The sequence below is a fragment of the Falco punctatus genome, assembly GCF_963210335.1.
Source record: "Falco punctatus genome assembly, chromosome: 2".
Classification (NCBI taxonomy): Eukaryota; Metazoa; Chordata; class Aves; order Falconiformes; family Falconidae; genus Falco; species Falco punctatus.
In genome coordinates, this window is record NC_137581.1 from 95731594 (window position 1) to 95748080 (window position 16487).

General features: G+C 39.1%; 1 protein-coding gene across 8 annotated transcripts in view; it reads left to right on the forward strand.

The window, feature by feature from the left end:
* Positions 1–16487, forward strand: part of ARHGAP6 (Rho GTPase activating protein 6) — a 344557-nt gene that overhangs the window by 314041 nt on the left and 14029 nt on the right. For all 8 annotated transcript variants that reach the window (XM_080376884.1, XM_080376885.1, XM_080376887.1 and 5 more), the window contains 5 exons: positions 1264–1319; positions 5029–5179; positions 6314–6462; positions 9753–9932; positions 15342–15439. In XM_080376884.1, the coding sequence (XP_080233010.1) occupies positions 1264–1319; positions 5029–5179; positions 6314–6462; positions 9753–9932; positions 15342–15439 (634 nt within the window). The remainder of the gene's footprint in view (positions 1–1263; positions 1320–5028; positions 5180–6313; positions 6463–9752; positions 9933–15341; positions 15440–16487) is intronic.

Consider the following 16487-nt stretch of genomic DNA (forward strand, 5'->3'; position numbering starts at 1 on the left):
ATTCCCTGCCAATGTTCCTGAGTTTACTAAATGTTTTTACATCAGTGTAATTTTCTGTTAACCAAAGACAGGAGAATATTTGAAGCAAGGTGTTGTGTTAAGACTAAAAACTAAAAGGCAGCATCCTATCAGAATTTCTCTGATGAAAATTTGAAGCTGCTGCAAAGCTATGCATCTCTAGCAAGGAAATGTAGCTTCATGGCTGTTAAAATGCATTTGTTTTGCAAGGTTATATCTCCTGTACGTCAGTAGAGAAAATGAATGTTGCAGAGTAACTTTTGTTAGACCATAAACTTGTCAAAGCTAATAAATAATTTAATCTTTTTTCAAAAAAAATGTATAACTGTAAAATGATGTTATGTACACAGCTGGTTTAAGTCGCTAAGATTTCCATTCAACATTCTCATTGCAAAAGACCACATCACTTCTGAGGTGGTATTTACACTCAAATTTTTCAGTTTCTGTTACTCAGCAAAGTTCACCCATTCAACAACTACGTTATTGTTTGTCTGATATTCTGTATCGTAGTATATAGTATCTACAGGGCTCGAGGAAGCTTTGAGCTGTTTCTTTATGGAACAACAGGCAACACCCATTTCCAAATCACTTCAAGTCTAAACGACACAAGATGCACACCTCCTGCACTTCACCTGAAGTACAATAGTACTTCTTTATAGCTTTCTCTCTGTATAATAGCTCTTCCTACCCTATAAACTGCATACAACTCCCAGGTAGAGTTCTTCCCCCACGTAATCTGCCAGAGTGCTCTACTTACATCTTTGAAGGAAACTCTCAGCTTTGTCTTGACAGGCACTACAGAGCCAGCAGGTAACCCCAGACATCAGCTGCTTCCTGTACCCAAAGACACAGCTTAGTGCCCAAGTATTTAGTTATTTTATTGCCTGTTTCCTTTGATGTCAATCCTGAAAATGTCACCTCCAAACACTGAGCAGTGCCTCCCTCTCTGCATACCTCTGTCCCTCATGGAGTAGCCATGGCACTACCAAAATGGCATCACAAGAAATGTCACTGAGATGCCATTTTGCAGGTTAGGTGACGTGAGATTCTTAAAAACTGCAGTGGATGGCTTCTTAATCCAAGACAACTGAGTTTTGCCTCAGCATGGTAAGTACGAGCTTGTAGAGAAATACACTGTGAGTTTTTTATTCTTTTGAGTACACATTTAGCCCAAATTGCTTTGGTTTAATGTAATTTTCAGCAGGAAATGAAACAAAACAGTTATCTGATGTGCTATACTTGCAGGTCTCCAGACAGTAGGAATATTCAGAGTTGGAAGCTCAAAAAAGAGAGTAAGACAGGTGAGTGATATGGATACACTTTTCCTTCATCAGCTATGATACAAACAAACTTGATTCCTTTCTGTTAAGTGATTTCCTCCCCATCCGTCACCTGGTGAAATTCAGGCTTTCTGGGTCAGTGACTTTATTGTTTTTTTCGTGGCTCATAACAGGCCATTTCCAGCCATCTTTTACATCTGGTGAAATTCTTGTCAGGTTCTCAGCAGTTTAACAGTCTCTGTATGTTTTGCTCTGGAGAAGCAGCACAGGGTTGGAGATCCAAATAGGCTACAGCGATGAAATTTTCCAAAGGTTGCACTGTAGGGAAAAAAAAACCTTGGCTGCTAGTTTTATCTCAGAAACAGCTGAAGCTCCCAAAGTAAACCCAAACTGTAAATCTTTTTTGGAAAATTCACAGTATGAGAAAATATGCAAGTACAGAACAATCTCTTTGACCCTCATATTGTTGCTCCAAAATATCACCTTTCTTTTACCCGTTAAACTTGAAGGTCAGAGCAGACCCATCTCAGCCAAATGTTGAAAAAGTAAACATGGTGTACAGTTAGGTTCCAGAGACAAAGTCAGAAGTGGGTATTTCTTCAGCCCTAGATATTGCATTGTTATTCCCAGAAGTTGGGAATACATGTTGAGCTAGAGCAGTAGAGAACAGCTGATGGTTGCATGTTGCTTAGGGAGGGGATGAAAAGTTACAGGAAAACACCCCTGCCGGGAAGTGTAAGACCAAAAAGATCAAATAGAAGAAAGCAAAAGAAAGCTTGACTGCATCTGATCCCAGAAGTAATTGTTCTTTGTTGCAAAAACTACACAGCATAACATTTGGCACTCTGGAAGGTTACCTTGGATGGCTAAACTGACTCGATTCTGGCTGGTAGGGCCGTGTAGCCTACTGATTTGTAGTTTATATTCTCTAGCAGTTTCTATTGCTGAGTGGCTGGCATAACACAAAACTAAAATCATTCATGTTCTGCAGAGGCAGTTGTTAGATCGACACTGAACTAAAGTATTGAAAAGTAAGTTGCCTGTCATTTGCATTACAAGCTTCAATGTCAAAACATACATTGTCATTCAGGGGTGAGTACAATTGCATCACGCCTCTGGGGAAAAAGCAGAGGGCTTGTATCATTTACTTGTAAATGAAGCCTCACTTCAAACATTAATGACTTTCACTTCCTTTTACTGTGTTCTCAAAAGCTGAGGAAATCAAGAGATTTGGGTATTTATGTATTCTATTACATGGACTAATTTATTGAACTAGGTGAACTAATATATTTCATTAAACAACATAGAAGCATCAGCTTGGCCTTTGCAGTTACAATAATAAATGCTGTCAACATGAACACATGGGAAAGTCTGGATTCAATTAAAATTCCACTCATGTTCTGAACCATGGAAAGCCAAACCCAGTACTCAGATTTTCTTGTGCTTTTGCAGCTGTTCATTAGTTTTTCTGGTGTAGAAAGTAGGCATAGCTTTGTTTCCCTTCCTCCCGCAGTTATAAAATACCCTATTTCAACTGTAGTTTGTGGCAGTAAATACATAAGTAAATGCATGTGCCAGCAGGGTTTTTGTTTGGTGAGCAGGAAGAGAAAATTCAGGACAAGTGCATCTATTACAAACTGCTGCCTCTATATACAGTGGGGTGTAGGACAGAGATTCCTGAGCTAGCGTTGACTTAAGGTGGTAGGTCTGGTACGTCAGGATGCCAGGTACCAGCTTGTGCCAGGAACTATACAGATGCTTGAGCAGAGCACTGTTGCTGAGCTTAGGGTGGGCAGCCCTCTGTGCCAGGCCTGGTGACCTGGTGGCAGCTCTGCAGGTGAACCAACTGCTAGACCCTGAGGTTGAGGAGTGACACGGCTGGAGCTCTGCTCTTGCATCCCCTCTCTCATCACAGATGTCCTCAGCTCTCACATCTTAAGCTGGAGTGGGTGCTGTAGTTCACCAGCTATATTTTCCACAAGTCTGAAACTGTTCCCTGTGAATGAAGTCTGAGGGACCTAAACTTTAAACCTGGAAATAGTTTTTTAACAGCTGTGGTACCTGGACCTGAAATGTGTCCATCTTTCACCAATGATTATCTGATACTGTGCTAATTAGGACTTCTCTGAGGCCTTACAGGATATCAAATCAGAAGTGCCATATTCAAGACTGTAACAGCGATTTATGATTTAGACAGCTATTTGGGAAGTCTGAATTCCTGATGCAGTGCTAATCTGTTTCCTCAGCTGCTTTGGGGCAGTAATTGCAGAGCAATCTTCTGAATAGAGGTAATTTATGGGGCTCCACAGGGATGTTCTGCATTTGCCACCAGTCTGAAGAGCAGAATTCAGCTGGGAATGAAATCCCCAAGTTGGTACTGGAAAATCTTTGACCGCAAATCAGCGGGGGAAGCATGAAGAACAATGTCTGATCTTCATAAACATAATTATTCATTATTAGTAATAACTGATATTAATAACGTTAAAAGTAGTCTTAGTAAATAAAAAAGGAGGCTGTAGTTTTCATAGAATACCTTTCACACCCATTATGAAAGTGTGTTTTCAGCTGAAAATATGGGATTTTCTGCATTCTTCCACACTATACACACTCAAGATAGATTTGTCTGTGGTCAAGGTTTGCCACATATTATCACAGACACATAGTTTGGTTGTGACTTACCTTCTTTCTTCTTTTTGAGATGTCTGTAATAATCTTGGTAAAGAAAGTGTGTACCTCAAATTTCCTCTTGTTTAGTAAGATTTGGATATGCTTACTCTCTGAGAAGATATATGTGAGATCATGATACCTCATAATATTAACAAAGATGCAGAGTTTTCCTAGGAAAGAGTTTTAAAACATGTTGACTGTTTTCAAAAGGAACAGAGTAAAAGGTGGAGCTCTCAGTCTGAAGAAAGTATTCTGTTCTTGGTGCTGGGAAATCTCTCCAGAAAGGCAGGCTTTTATCTTTTCATAATGCATGTTGGATGTGGGAGAGGGATTCTTCTGCCTTTGGGATGTGTGATGCCTCTGAATTATACAGAATTTGTCTGAGGACTGGAGTTGGAAAAGAATAGCAATACCTCGTAATGGTGTTAGCTTGCTGTCTGTTAACTCCTTGATGATCACTTGGTGAATATAACTAAATTAGGAAGGCAGAACAAGATGTGTGTGGATAAATGCCGCTGTGAAGTCTTAGTGAACCTGGCTGCTTACTGCTTATGCTTAAATACAGTCTTAAATCACAAGAGAAGTGTGAGTTTGATGGATATTAACATTATCTTATTTATTAATGTTTTTGTACAAAACCATAAATTTTTGGAAATGCAGTTTTAGTCCTTCTGGTTCTAAAATGTAGGTATAATGCAATAAATGGTATAAGAAAGCCTTTCTTGCAGTTCTCCTTATTCTCCCTGGTTTCTACCTTTGATATTAATCTTACATTTCTGCAAAAATTATATTTACTTGGGCACATTTTTTTCATAAAAGTGCGCCATATATTAGCTGGAAAGAAAGAATTGTATTTTATTACAGTCTGGTACAAACCTTAAGTTATATATCATGGAATAACCAGCAATTAGACATGAATTACAGCTTTGACCTTACCAAGAACCAGTCATGTCCAAGCTGGAAAGTGAAAATGTGTCAATCTACATCTTAAGAGGTTTTCTGTGTTGGGATGTACTAACTGGGACAACAAATGACTGTGGTTTTGTGTCATGATCTTTTTCAGTTACGTGAAGAGTTTGACCGGGGCATAGATGTTGTATTAGATGAAGAGCACAGCATTCATGATGTTGCTGCTTTGTTAAAGGAATTTCTGCGTGACATGCCTGACCCGCTTCTCACCAGAGAACTTTATACACCTTTCATCAACACTCTCTGTGAGCTCTACAGCGTCTTGATGTAGTGATTTTCAAAAGCGTACCTGTTTGAATTCTTTGTTCTCCACTAACCATATTCTTTTTTTCTTTGCATTTAATACTCTACCCTTGATTTCCTCCAAATATTTGTATAGTATAAATTTGCTGAGGTCTTTCCTTGGTTTTCATATTGTGTAATTATAGCCCATAAAACTAAAACAACAAAGATTTCACTTATTATACCTATTTCTGCCTTTGTATATAGGTGATTCGTGTACCTGTTAAATTCTGACCCTGTCATTGGTTCAGCAATAGCTGATGACAGAGTCCCATTTGAATCCTGGTATCTTAGCACCATTAATGCTTTTAATTTTTAGAGCTGTTTACTGACCAAAATTCCTTTCTGGCTTCACAAACCTAGCTTCAAAGGTTCAAATTTTGTTGTAGTTCATGGTCCTCAAAGCCATCGTATTAAGTACTCCCAAAGGTGTTGCCTAAGACCTGAGTCACAGATTTTGGGCAAAGTAAAGTTGGACCCTTAAAGCTTAAACTGCTGCCTCATATGTGCTCTTCAGATTCTTTCAAGCCCCCATTTCTGAGATCCTGCCTCTGTCCCGCATTTGTCACTAGCTACCATTGCGTTTCAGATGGTTAAAGTGATGGTGGTTGCAGAATGTCCCTTATATCTCTAGTTGCTTTTCCAGTCTCCCAGTACCTCTGAAAGATGTGAAATTGTAAGAAAACCCATTTAAAACTACTAGAGTGTAAACCTGACTGGAATGCTTCCCCACAGTGCCTGGTATATACCAGCAACTATACCTAAGTGCATGGAGTAAGTAGAAAATTAAGCAGAATTTTTGTGTCCAGTGACAATGATGGAGTGTGCAACATGGATTTTGCTCTTTTATAGGCTGAGAAAACATCCTATGAACCTGTGAACAAAAAATTGACCAACTAAGGCAAAAATCCCCTAACAGTATTTGTTACACCTTTGATAATTCCTTAGAGTATTCTCTTTTTCTTTGGACGTTATAAGGAAAATGATCCTTAAACAAAGCTATTCTTATGCCTTCCTTTGGGCTGGCAACAGTGTATTTGTTCTGCCTTTAGGTTAGTTGGAGTAATTTTCTTAGAATGTATTTTTTCCCCTCTTAGTATTAGAGCCAGATGAACAGCTAAGCACCTTACAGCTTCTCATTTATCTTCTACCTCCCTGTAACTGCGATACCCTGCACCGGCTGCTGCAGTTCCTCTCCACAGTGGCTGGCCACGCAGAAGACACCACAGACAAAGATGGCCAGGAGGTAAGTCCTAGACACTTGTGTCCTTTGGCTTTGCTTAATTAATGATCAGAAAAGAGATCTTTAAAGCTGCGAATCAAACACGATGGTGGCATACCCCTGAAAGATGGGAGACATTTTATATTCTTGCCTCCACATTTGCCATTTAGTTCTTAGGGCTGTGGAAGTTTAATTTTTATATGACTTAATTAGTAAAGCATCCATCACTTCCTTTGGGAGATTCGCTGCGTAATTTGCCTTATTAAGAACATCTAATGTTAGCCGTCCATCCCCACCCTTGTTTTATCCTGTTATATTCTATGGAAAAAATACTCACATAGGAAAGTCTCAGGCATTCCAGAGTGTGCTTTTTCATTTTCTTTTCATTCTCTGTTGTTGCTTTCTTATATGACCTTTGGACATAGCAGTACACTTCTGGGTTACCTTAACTTCCTTGTGTGCACTGGGTAGTGAAGAATAAAAAATACAGACGGGAACTCCAGCTGTGTCCTTGCAACTGACAGACTTAATCACTAGTTGGAGTCAGGGTCCATCTTTGCCTGTTTTCCTTCTGGCCTCCTTACTGTTGCATTGGGACCAAATTCAGTGGAGAGGTTGGAGGGCACCCACCCCACAGAGACAAGAACACCCATAGCCATGTGGCTGAACTGTGCTGAGCATTCATTCATGCGTGTGCATCTGCGCCATTCACACTACGGAAGATCTGAAAATCCAGGCTTGCCACATTCTGCCAGGAAAAATGCTTGAACTAGTGGGCTGCTCTGCAAAAGGTGGCAACTCTCAGCCTTGAAAGAGGTAGATACAGTCTGTCACTGCTTGACGAAATCATACTGGTTTATCTGTGGGAAGGACTTCTCTGTCCTCTGAACTGCAGTGGAGACTACTTCTGAGGTTACTTCTGAGACTCTTCTGAAACTCCTGGAGAACTTTGTCTTCCAGATGGAAACCCGTGCTGACTTCTGTCAGATTTGGACACCTTTTGCAGTTGGCTGGTTTTAAAAATTGGCACTTTGAGACTGGCTTTTGCCAAATTTCTGTCTTAAGTCCTAACTTCCGATGTGCTGTATGTGACTTCAAGGCCTATTGCGCTTTTAAATCCACTTTAAATGCTGTTATTTTTGTCCTCAGCAAGGAGTTGATAACAAACTACACCGCTATGATGGAAAACATTTAAAAAGAGCAGCCTGTTAACAATTTTACTGTGCTTAAAAACATGTATAAGCCAGCTAAGGCTGTGGTCCCCCTGGTCCTGCAAAGAGTTCTCTGTTGGTTCTGGAGTGTACCCAAGAGGATCTTGTTGCATGGCTAGAGGATGCTGCTTAAGAGATTTGGTTTGGTCCAACAGTTGAATTAAAGGCATTTTCATTCTTAACAGTAGATCAGCTCTGCTACAGGTATTTTGGCAAGACAAATTTATGTAAGCTGTCTTGGCAGTTTTGTGAGTATCAGGAATATTACGTGCAATTGGATACCTTTATAGATAATACAGTATTCTGCTCACAATTATTTAAGCTATTAATGAATGATTAGATGAATAAAGGCATACAGGGCAAGAGAAAGTATTTTATCAGATTGTTTGCTATCACTGGAAGGAAAACAGCCAAGCTTTGGCATGCAGGCCCTCTTCACGATTTCAAAAGTTCTTCTCTCACAAAAGATGAAGATGGATGACTAACTTTGTTAAAATTACTTATTCGTTTAATTTCAGTGGATATGTTTAAAGCATTTTTTTAAGGGATGCCCCAAGGCTGCCCTTAAGACTCACTGTTTGTACAAACAGCCCGCACATGCAGATCCAGGCCCAGCCAGAAGCTGCCCCTGGCACACTTGAGGCACCGTGTGCCTGTGTGTCCTTAGTGGCTTAGTACTCTGACAGTGTTTAAAAAGCAGGTCACCTGAAAAACAACCAGGTGCACGGTGCACAAGTAAGGGAGTGTGCCATACTAATAGTCATGCTGGTATGAGTGTCTAAAACAAAGAGCCAACGTGTTCGTTATGACTGCCCATGCGCCTACTTAGTGCTGATGTCTTTCCAAGATTTCGCATCAGTCCCACCAATAAAAGGAAAAGCTCTTTTTACTGTCATCTCTATGCTGTCTAGTTCAGCTCTGTAAAAAAAATAAACCGGGTACAGTCAGTGCACAGTTGTAAGTTTGACTAGAGTATTCAGTAAATAACCAGCTTAAACCCCAAAATTATACTACTACTTTGAAAAACTTAATTTGATACCACCCATTTCTTGAAATGCAATGTTTACTGCCTCTTTTTGGTGCTTCTTCCAGTCCTTTTTTAAAATTAATTAGTTCAAATGTAACTGAAACAAATGAAAAATAACTCTCGTGATATTTCTTTATTCTGTAAAAAAAACAAACACCTACAAGAAATACTGGGTCAGCAGCTGAAATTCACTTACAGTCTTATATAGGCAAACTGCTGGCATCTTCTGCATTCCAAGAATAGCAACCAAGTGGAAACACAGAAGGGAAGCACATGACCCCTGTTTTTTGCTCTGTTAAAAGAACAGAAGGGGAAAAAGTAGTCTAATCACAAATATGATAATGAAAATTTTGATTTAATAACCTATATGACATTTTTTCAGGTAATTTCTCTCTAGTCTAGTATGTATTCCTAGCTTTCTACTTTCTCCAAAATTAGGTTACTATTGCTTCTTTAATCACAGAGTTATAAAAGTAAGGAAAAATTAAAAAAACAAACCAAAACAAAAAAAATCCACCCAACAAGTAAACATCTGACATGTTCTAGGAAGCAAGCAAAAAGACAGGAAAATACAAATAAAAATAATGAGCATGCTCCTTAATTGTCAGAACTGTTTAAACAGGCAGAAGTGTGTTTTCCCTTACTGTATCTGTTTCAAATCATGAGTGCTAGTTGAGAAAGCTAACAGTTTTCAGTATTTGGTCCTAAGAGACAGTAATATGTGGAGATGGTGAAGTAGGAGGGAGGTTTCCCCAAGTTCAGAAGTACGCCACTGACAAGCTTCCAGGGAATTAAGAGTAGGCACCACTTCCACCTTCTGTTTCTCCAATCCATTTGAAAAAATATCCAAAAAATCCAGTGTTGCAGAGACATCCAAAGAAGGTGTTTCAACTTTTCTGAAAATTCTTAATTTTTTTAATTTGACTAGCACTTGGCTTTGCTTTTGATGAATGAAGCATCTGCCAAATCACAGCAGGGGGGGAGAGAATGTGTGTGTGTGTGTAGATGTGTGTGCATGCATATCTGTATACATTAGACCCTGGGAGGCACCACCTCATTTGCATTCTGTTTTCTAGATTACTGGGAACAAAATGACATCACTTAACCTGGCTACCATCTTTGGCCCTAACTTGTTGCACAAGCAGAAATCTACAGACAAAGAATTCTCAGTTCAGAGCTCAGCTCGAGCTGAAGAGAGTACTGCTATCATAGCTGTCGTACAAAAGATGATTGAAAACTATGAAGCCCTTTTCATGGTAGGTGCATATTTCTTCACATTACTTCTATGCATTTTTAAGTGAAATGAAAAAAATACCTGGTTAGTATTAGTAGACTAGGATGAAATAAACTGTCAAAACTGCATTAGATTAGGGTCAATTATTATTAGTAGAAAAAGTAATCATCTATTGAGGAGAGTGCTTTTCAGTAAGCAACAGTATTAAAAATACGTACTTATATCTTGCCTGGAATGGTTTCTACGTAGAGAAGAGTATCTTCCTTAGAAGGTTTCTGTCTGTGGAAATGCTGAGGTTGGCTATTCAGTTGTATACCAAACAGTGCACCAGCATTGCTCATTGGTTTTGAAGGCAAGACTGAAAATGACCTTTTAACTATCAGTTTTGGAAGTCAGGGAGCCAATTTTTCTGCAGAGAGTGAGAGATCTTTGGTTAATTTAAGGAACATCCTGTCCTACCAAAGGCATTCTTGTTGGTTGGATGGGGAGGAAGGACGAAGCTTTCTCATTTGTCAGTTGGATGAGAGGAGTAAAACAAATCTGTGCAGGTCCTGAGCTCCTTTCTGTTCTCTTGCTGAAACAAGGAAGTTCTTCGTAAAAAGGATGGTGACCTTGTACTTGGACATGTTGTTTACTTAAGATGCAGCTTAGATAAATCACATTCCTCATGCCTAGCAGTCAGCTGGACAGTTCATTCTGTGGCTTTACCTTTTCCTCTTTTTGTCTATAAAATTGTAGGTCAGATCAGTGTGGTTTGTGCCTGAGAGTGCCCTGCTCTGGGGTAGCAGAGTCCAGTCAGACCTAGTGGTGGGTACTAGCCTGCCTTCATTTTAATAGGCATACACCTCTAAGAAAAATCAGCAGTCTTGAAAAGGCAAAAATAGCTTTGGTTGTTGTGTCTTGAAACTAAGCAGCACTGTATGTTACACTGAGGAGATCGATTCCCAAAGCAGAAGGAACACTGCTCCGGCAAAGTTTAGTGCTGGATACCTTGATGGGAGATGGACAACCCTGGACTGTGGGCATGTGAGACTAATGGCCACATAGTACTGGAAGGGGAAGGTGTCTACCAGATTTCAACAGGGAGAAGAGCATGAGAAAACAGTCACAAGCTCTGCCTATCAGTCTTAGCCTCAAATAAACTTATTGTGGTTTTCTCGTTGTTTCCCTCACACTGTATTGCCTTTCATTACATCCTTTGCTTTATTTTTATTCTTGTTCCAGTAGACACTCAGCAATCTCTCTCTTTCTTTCTCTCTCTTGCTGTCTCTCTTTCTCTCTCTCTTTCTTTCTCTCTTTCTCTCTCTTTCTTTCTCTCTTTCTCTCTCTCTTTCTCTATCTTTCTCTCTCTCTCTCTTTCTCTCTCTCTCTCTCTTTTTCTTTCTCTCTCTCTCTTTTCTTTTTTTTTTAAATCTTTTCACATTTGGGGGAAACTTTAGGTGCTATTTTTCCTTTCACAGCAGGAAAAGACAGTGACAGAACTGCACTCCTGCGTGAAGGTCTGCGGGCCCAGAGTATGGATGGCACTAGCAAGTTTAAAATAATACTTAAATAAGCATACTTGCAATGAAGTTTTCTTATTGTTTCTCTTTAAGAACATTTCACAGCACAGCCACATCTCAGTACTTAATACTTAGGCACACGTTCTGATTTTCAGTGTGGAAAGAGTGGGGCTAGGTTTAGACTAACCTACATATGGTCTCTTTTAATTGTGATGAATTTGTGCCTTTATCTCTTCAGTGCTTGCATTTTCATCTGAAGGTTAAATGAAGTGTGCAGGGAAAAAAAGTAGTTTTCTTTTGTTTTCCAAAGTAGCTTTTCAGATTGTGGAGGGAGATTAGAATCAGATTTCAAAATGAGAAGCTAGCTGTGTATAATAGAAAGACAAACCTATCTCAGATGCTCTCCTGAAAGCTGAACTACATTGATGTGAAATTTATAGACATGTCTAACAGCTGAGCGTCTCTGGGTGCTTTCCCTCTTCCCATTGACATAGTTTAGCAAACAACATGGCAAGTTCTGCCTGTTTTCTGGAGTAATATCTAAGCACACACATGATACTTGATTGTGTTAAATTGCTTATTGTTACTATCTTATAAAGCTTCTACCAGGGTTTATTTCATCTTTTTCATGCTTTCAGCAGCAGCACAGAGAGACTCTTTGTATTCTGAAAACAATTAGCCCAGTGCATCATTTAGTAATAGGTGCATTGAAAAGAAAAGATCACATTTGTACATGTAATTGTAATAAAACTCCATTCATTTGAAATCAAGCAGCAGCAATTTGTTTTCCAAACCCATAGCAGTGGGGCCAAACCAGAATTGCTGTTTATACTTGACATTTGTGCTGCTTACAAAAAGGAAAACATCTGGACTGGAGCATTCAGCTACAACTATAACATACAATGTATTGCTGCTAAGGTGTTTTGGGGTTTTGTGGTTTGGGTTTTTTTTCCCCCTGTTACTTTTGTGTATGGGATGTTATAAAACACTGATTGGCTTCAGCACTGAAACTGGAAATTTGTGAAATAAAACGTAGAAAACCAAGATTCGTTGCGGCACCCAGACCACAGCCTCGGAATGATTCTGACCTGTTGGTGGATCAGGAAGATTCTGTTTGTCAGAACCACCAAGGATAGTGGGGACTCTTTTTATTAAGCATTTTTCATTCATATCAGTAATACACAAATGTGGATTCCATACAGAAGATGGATTTTAATCTTGCTTCATTGACATTAATGATGTTAAGGCCTCTCATGTCCAATTCTTAACCATTTCAGTGAGTCTTAGGGATGCATTAAAATGTTTTATGGGAATATATAAAGGACTGTTCTTTGCCAGTCTCTGAACTGTGCCCAGCAGCTGAATGCGGGGAGTCACAACTCAGCTACACTGTTTCATTGACTTGGCATAGAGGATGGAGAACAGCAGTTGAGTCGTGCGTTTTCATCTCTTAGTGTCCAGATCCAGCCCTGCTGCAAAGAAGGACTACATAGTATCTGGAAGGTCTTATTTTCACTGTTAGAGGCTACAGTAGCCTCCCTGCTGCAGAGGCAGTGGTGCACTGCCTCTGTGCCACATCAGTAGCAAGGGACAGCACAAAGGAGATGCTTAAAGGGTCCCTCCACCCTTTTGTGTCTCAACAGCTGTGACTATTATGTAGCACCCAGCCCCCAAATCTCAGAATATCTCCTACTTTACTGGAGTCTTGACAACCCCAGAGCCCGCTGATCTGTCCCAGTATGTGCTGAACAGCTGTTACCCCAGCAGCGCGCTGGCTTCCTTCCCTTCTGTCCCTGTATTTCAAGTTCTTAGCCATCTACTCAGCCACAACTTCCAGTTAAACAATTAACTCAATAATAGTTATTGCAGCTCTGTAACATCTTCCTGAGGTACCAATATCTCTATAAGTGTAAGTTTATAATTACATGCATGTAATTTCTACACTTGCAAATTCATTAACCGAAGTAAATTGCACAGGAGGAAACCTAAAACCCAGTAGACAGCTAGCAAGGACACCGTCAGTACAAATCTGGTTGAAGGATCATAAATTAATATGCAAGTCCTATAACACAATAGAACTGTTAAGTTTGGGTTTTGCAGATGTTTTCAGTTGGAACTGAACTAACTGTTGGAACTTTTTCAGATTCATTTTTATGGAATGAGAGACTGATATTTTAACTTTTTTTTTAATAATGGAAAATATATTTGTATTTTTCTGACACAGTCCTCAGATTCTTACAAGTTTAGCAACTTCATATAAAGCTGAACAGTAAGTTATATAAAGGAAGACATGGATTCTGCTTTACCGTCAATCTTTATCTGGAGTTTGTTCTACTCTATAGAAAGGCTGTCTAAACAGAGAAGTTACAGCACAGCAGATTTCCAAAACTGTATTCCTATAAAAAGAAGATAATTTATTTAAAGACTGTTGTATCAATGCCTATCAATAAGATATTCTTCCAGCTTTAGAGGCTAAGTACAATTTTTAAAAAAGGAATACATGGTCACACAAGTTTCTCATGTTTTGGATAATTTTGAATTAAATGATGCATATCTTCATTTATTTTCAAATTATTTCCTTTTATAAAGAAATACGCCTTTTCTGTAACTTGACTCCCTAAATACCTACCAAACCGAGGTGTTCCCCTGAGGAATCTATTAGTAATTCTATTCCTATTCCCCAGGAAATGTCAGGGAGCACAAATGGCCCATGCAGTGTGACCTGAAGGTCAAGAGACTCAGACTCTGACAAATTGCACCCAGAAGCATATTGCACAGTTGATGACCGCTTCCTGCGTTTGCCTTGCCTCCAGTTCTATCCATCATGAGTGAACCTGGGCTGTTAGTTCAGGTTTCTCAGATGGTTACGTCTGTTTCAGTGCTTTGAAGGTTGAGTTGAATGTTCCATTGTGATGTGGATAAACTCACTTAAGGATTTGTAAGACTCACGTAAAGCACAATTGGAAGTACCAAGTTTGCTTGGGCAGGTTTTGGAGTGCGATTCCTGCTACCTGCTCAGGAGATGTTGCTATAGCCTGCAGCAGCTGAAGCTATCAATAGCTTTATATCTCCATATAAAGCGCACTAGAGAGAGTTGGCAAAAAAGAAAGGCCAAACTCCAAAGAAGATGATGCAAATCCTGGTGGAGCCTGTTGCTACTACCTGAAGCCCAGAGAGGCTGGACATCCAACAGGGACCCACTCATACATCTAAGTTATGGACAGATTAACTTTGTAATTACTCAGGTTCTGATTGAGCATAAACAGGAATTTAAATGCTTCTAGATCTCAGGATTTGGCTACATGGATACCTGAACATTAAATGTTTGTAAGACTTAATTTAGAAAAATGTTGGCCTTTGGCAGCTCTCACTGAAATGAAGCAAATGAAGAACTTTATTGATAGAACAGTAACCATGCAATTTCCATATGAGGACATAAATAAGTCAAATGCCACAGAATATATGAAGAAGTATTCTCCTTCCTGTGTAATTACATTTCACATTTTTTTCTAAAAGAAAAGAAGTACAGTTGCTTGGAATGGAAATCTGTAAATGTCCCCAGACCTGTGAATAGGGATGTAAGGTGGGGACCTTAAACTGAAGCTTTCGGGATTGCAATACATGAGTGATGCTTCTGTTCTTATCAGAGATAGTACCCAACTAAAATATAAATAATATAATAACTATTTATAAATAATACCAATGGGCTGTTCAACAGTGTTCAGCATCTGACATTGTACGAAGTGGTCTTTGGTCCTTTTCAGCCTGTTGTTACATGCAATTTATCTTTTAAGTGGAAGCTTCTGAATATTTATTTTATATACTCTCCATAAATGCACTTGTACTTGGTCTTTTAGATTAAGCATAGTACCAATATCACTGTAAATTAAAGGATATTAATCTCCAACTATTTTTTGTTGTCTTCATAGGTTTCCCCTGACCTACAGAACGAAGTGCTTATTAGCCTGCTAGAGACTGACCCAGATGTTGTGGACTATTTGTTGAGGAGGAAAGCTTCCCAGTCATCGTGAGTAATCTGTTTTTTCATCATCCCTGTTTCTGCTGGGAATTTCTTTCTCCCACTAGAAGCATTCAAAAGGTTCTAGTTATCCACAGCTCTTCTGCACTCTCTATAGTGGAGTAGATATATCCTCCCTATTACACAGACTCTGCCAAAGAAATTATGACTCTTGTACAGTGTTTTCTAAAGACAAACCTTGTTTCCCTATTCAGAGGAAAGGTTGCATTCTGCTGCAGAGAACAGAATGAGATGTACATAAAAATATCCAGTGCACTGTTACCGGACAGGATGTATTCTAGTAATCTGCTGGTTCATGTCTTCTTGGGTTTGTTGTAGTCTTCAGTAACAGGAGACGTGTATTACACTATCCTTGAAACACACCCTAGAGTGCCTTAACATCATCACAACTAGATGTTTCACCATTTGTCATTCTTTTCCTATTGTATACACGTAGGACATTGTAAACAAGTCAACTGCTGCAACAGCAGGTTTACGGAGACTCTTTGGATATTATTTAATTGTAAACTCTGTGAAAGATCTGAAGAGAAAAAAAATCACACCAATCACTACTGCGATTATGATACATAACATATTCCAACTTTGTGTATGGTGTATGTATGCCTACACTCATGTGCCTTAACACTATGAGTTTGTACATTTGAATTAACAGGATTCCTGGTTTTCTCATGGGAAATACAGTCATTGCCTTTATTCTAGTGAATCCCAGTATGTCAGACCCCAAAATCACAAAATTTGACAACCTTGCTTTAAGTAATTTATAAGAGGTTTCCTAGACTCCAAACTCTCTGGGACAGATTGGACTTTGCCTTCCTGTGTGTGTGTAAAGTGCCTAGTGCATTCAGAATATAATTAAAATTGAATTTGTACAGCCAGGTAGCTATGATTTTTTTTCTCTCCCTCTGAACATTGTATAGTTGGAGGTAATGTAATAGTGTGCCTGGCTTTAAATGAAGAGGTGTAACACATGGGGGAAAATGCTTTCCTTAATTATAAAAATTAAAAACAAAAATACATGCAGTATATATCGTGTTGT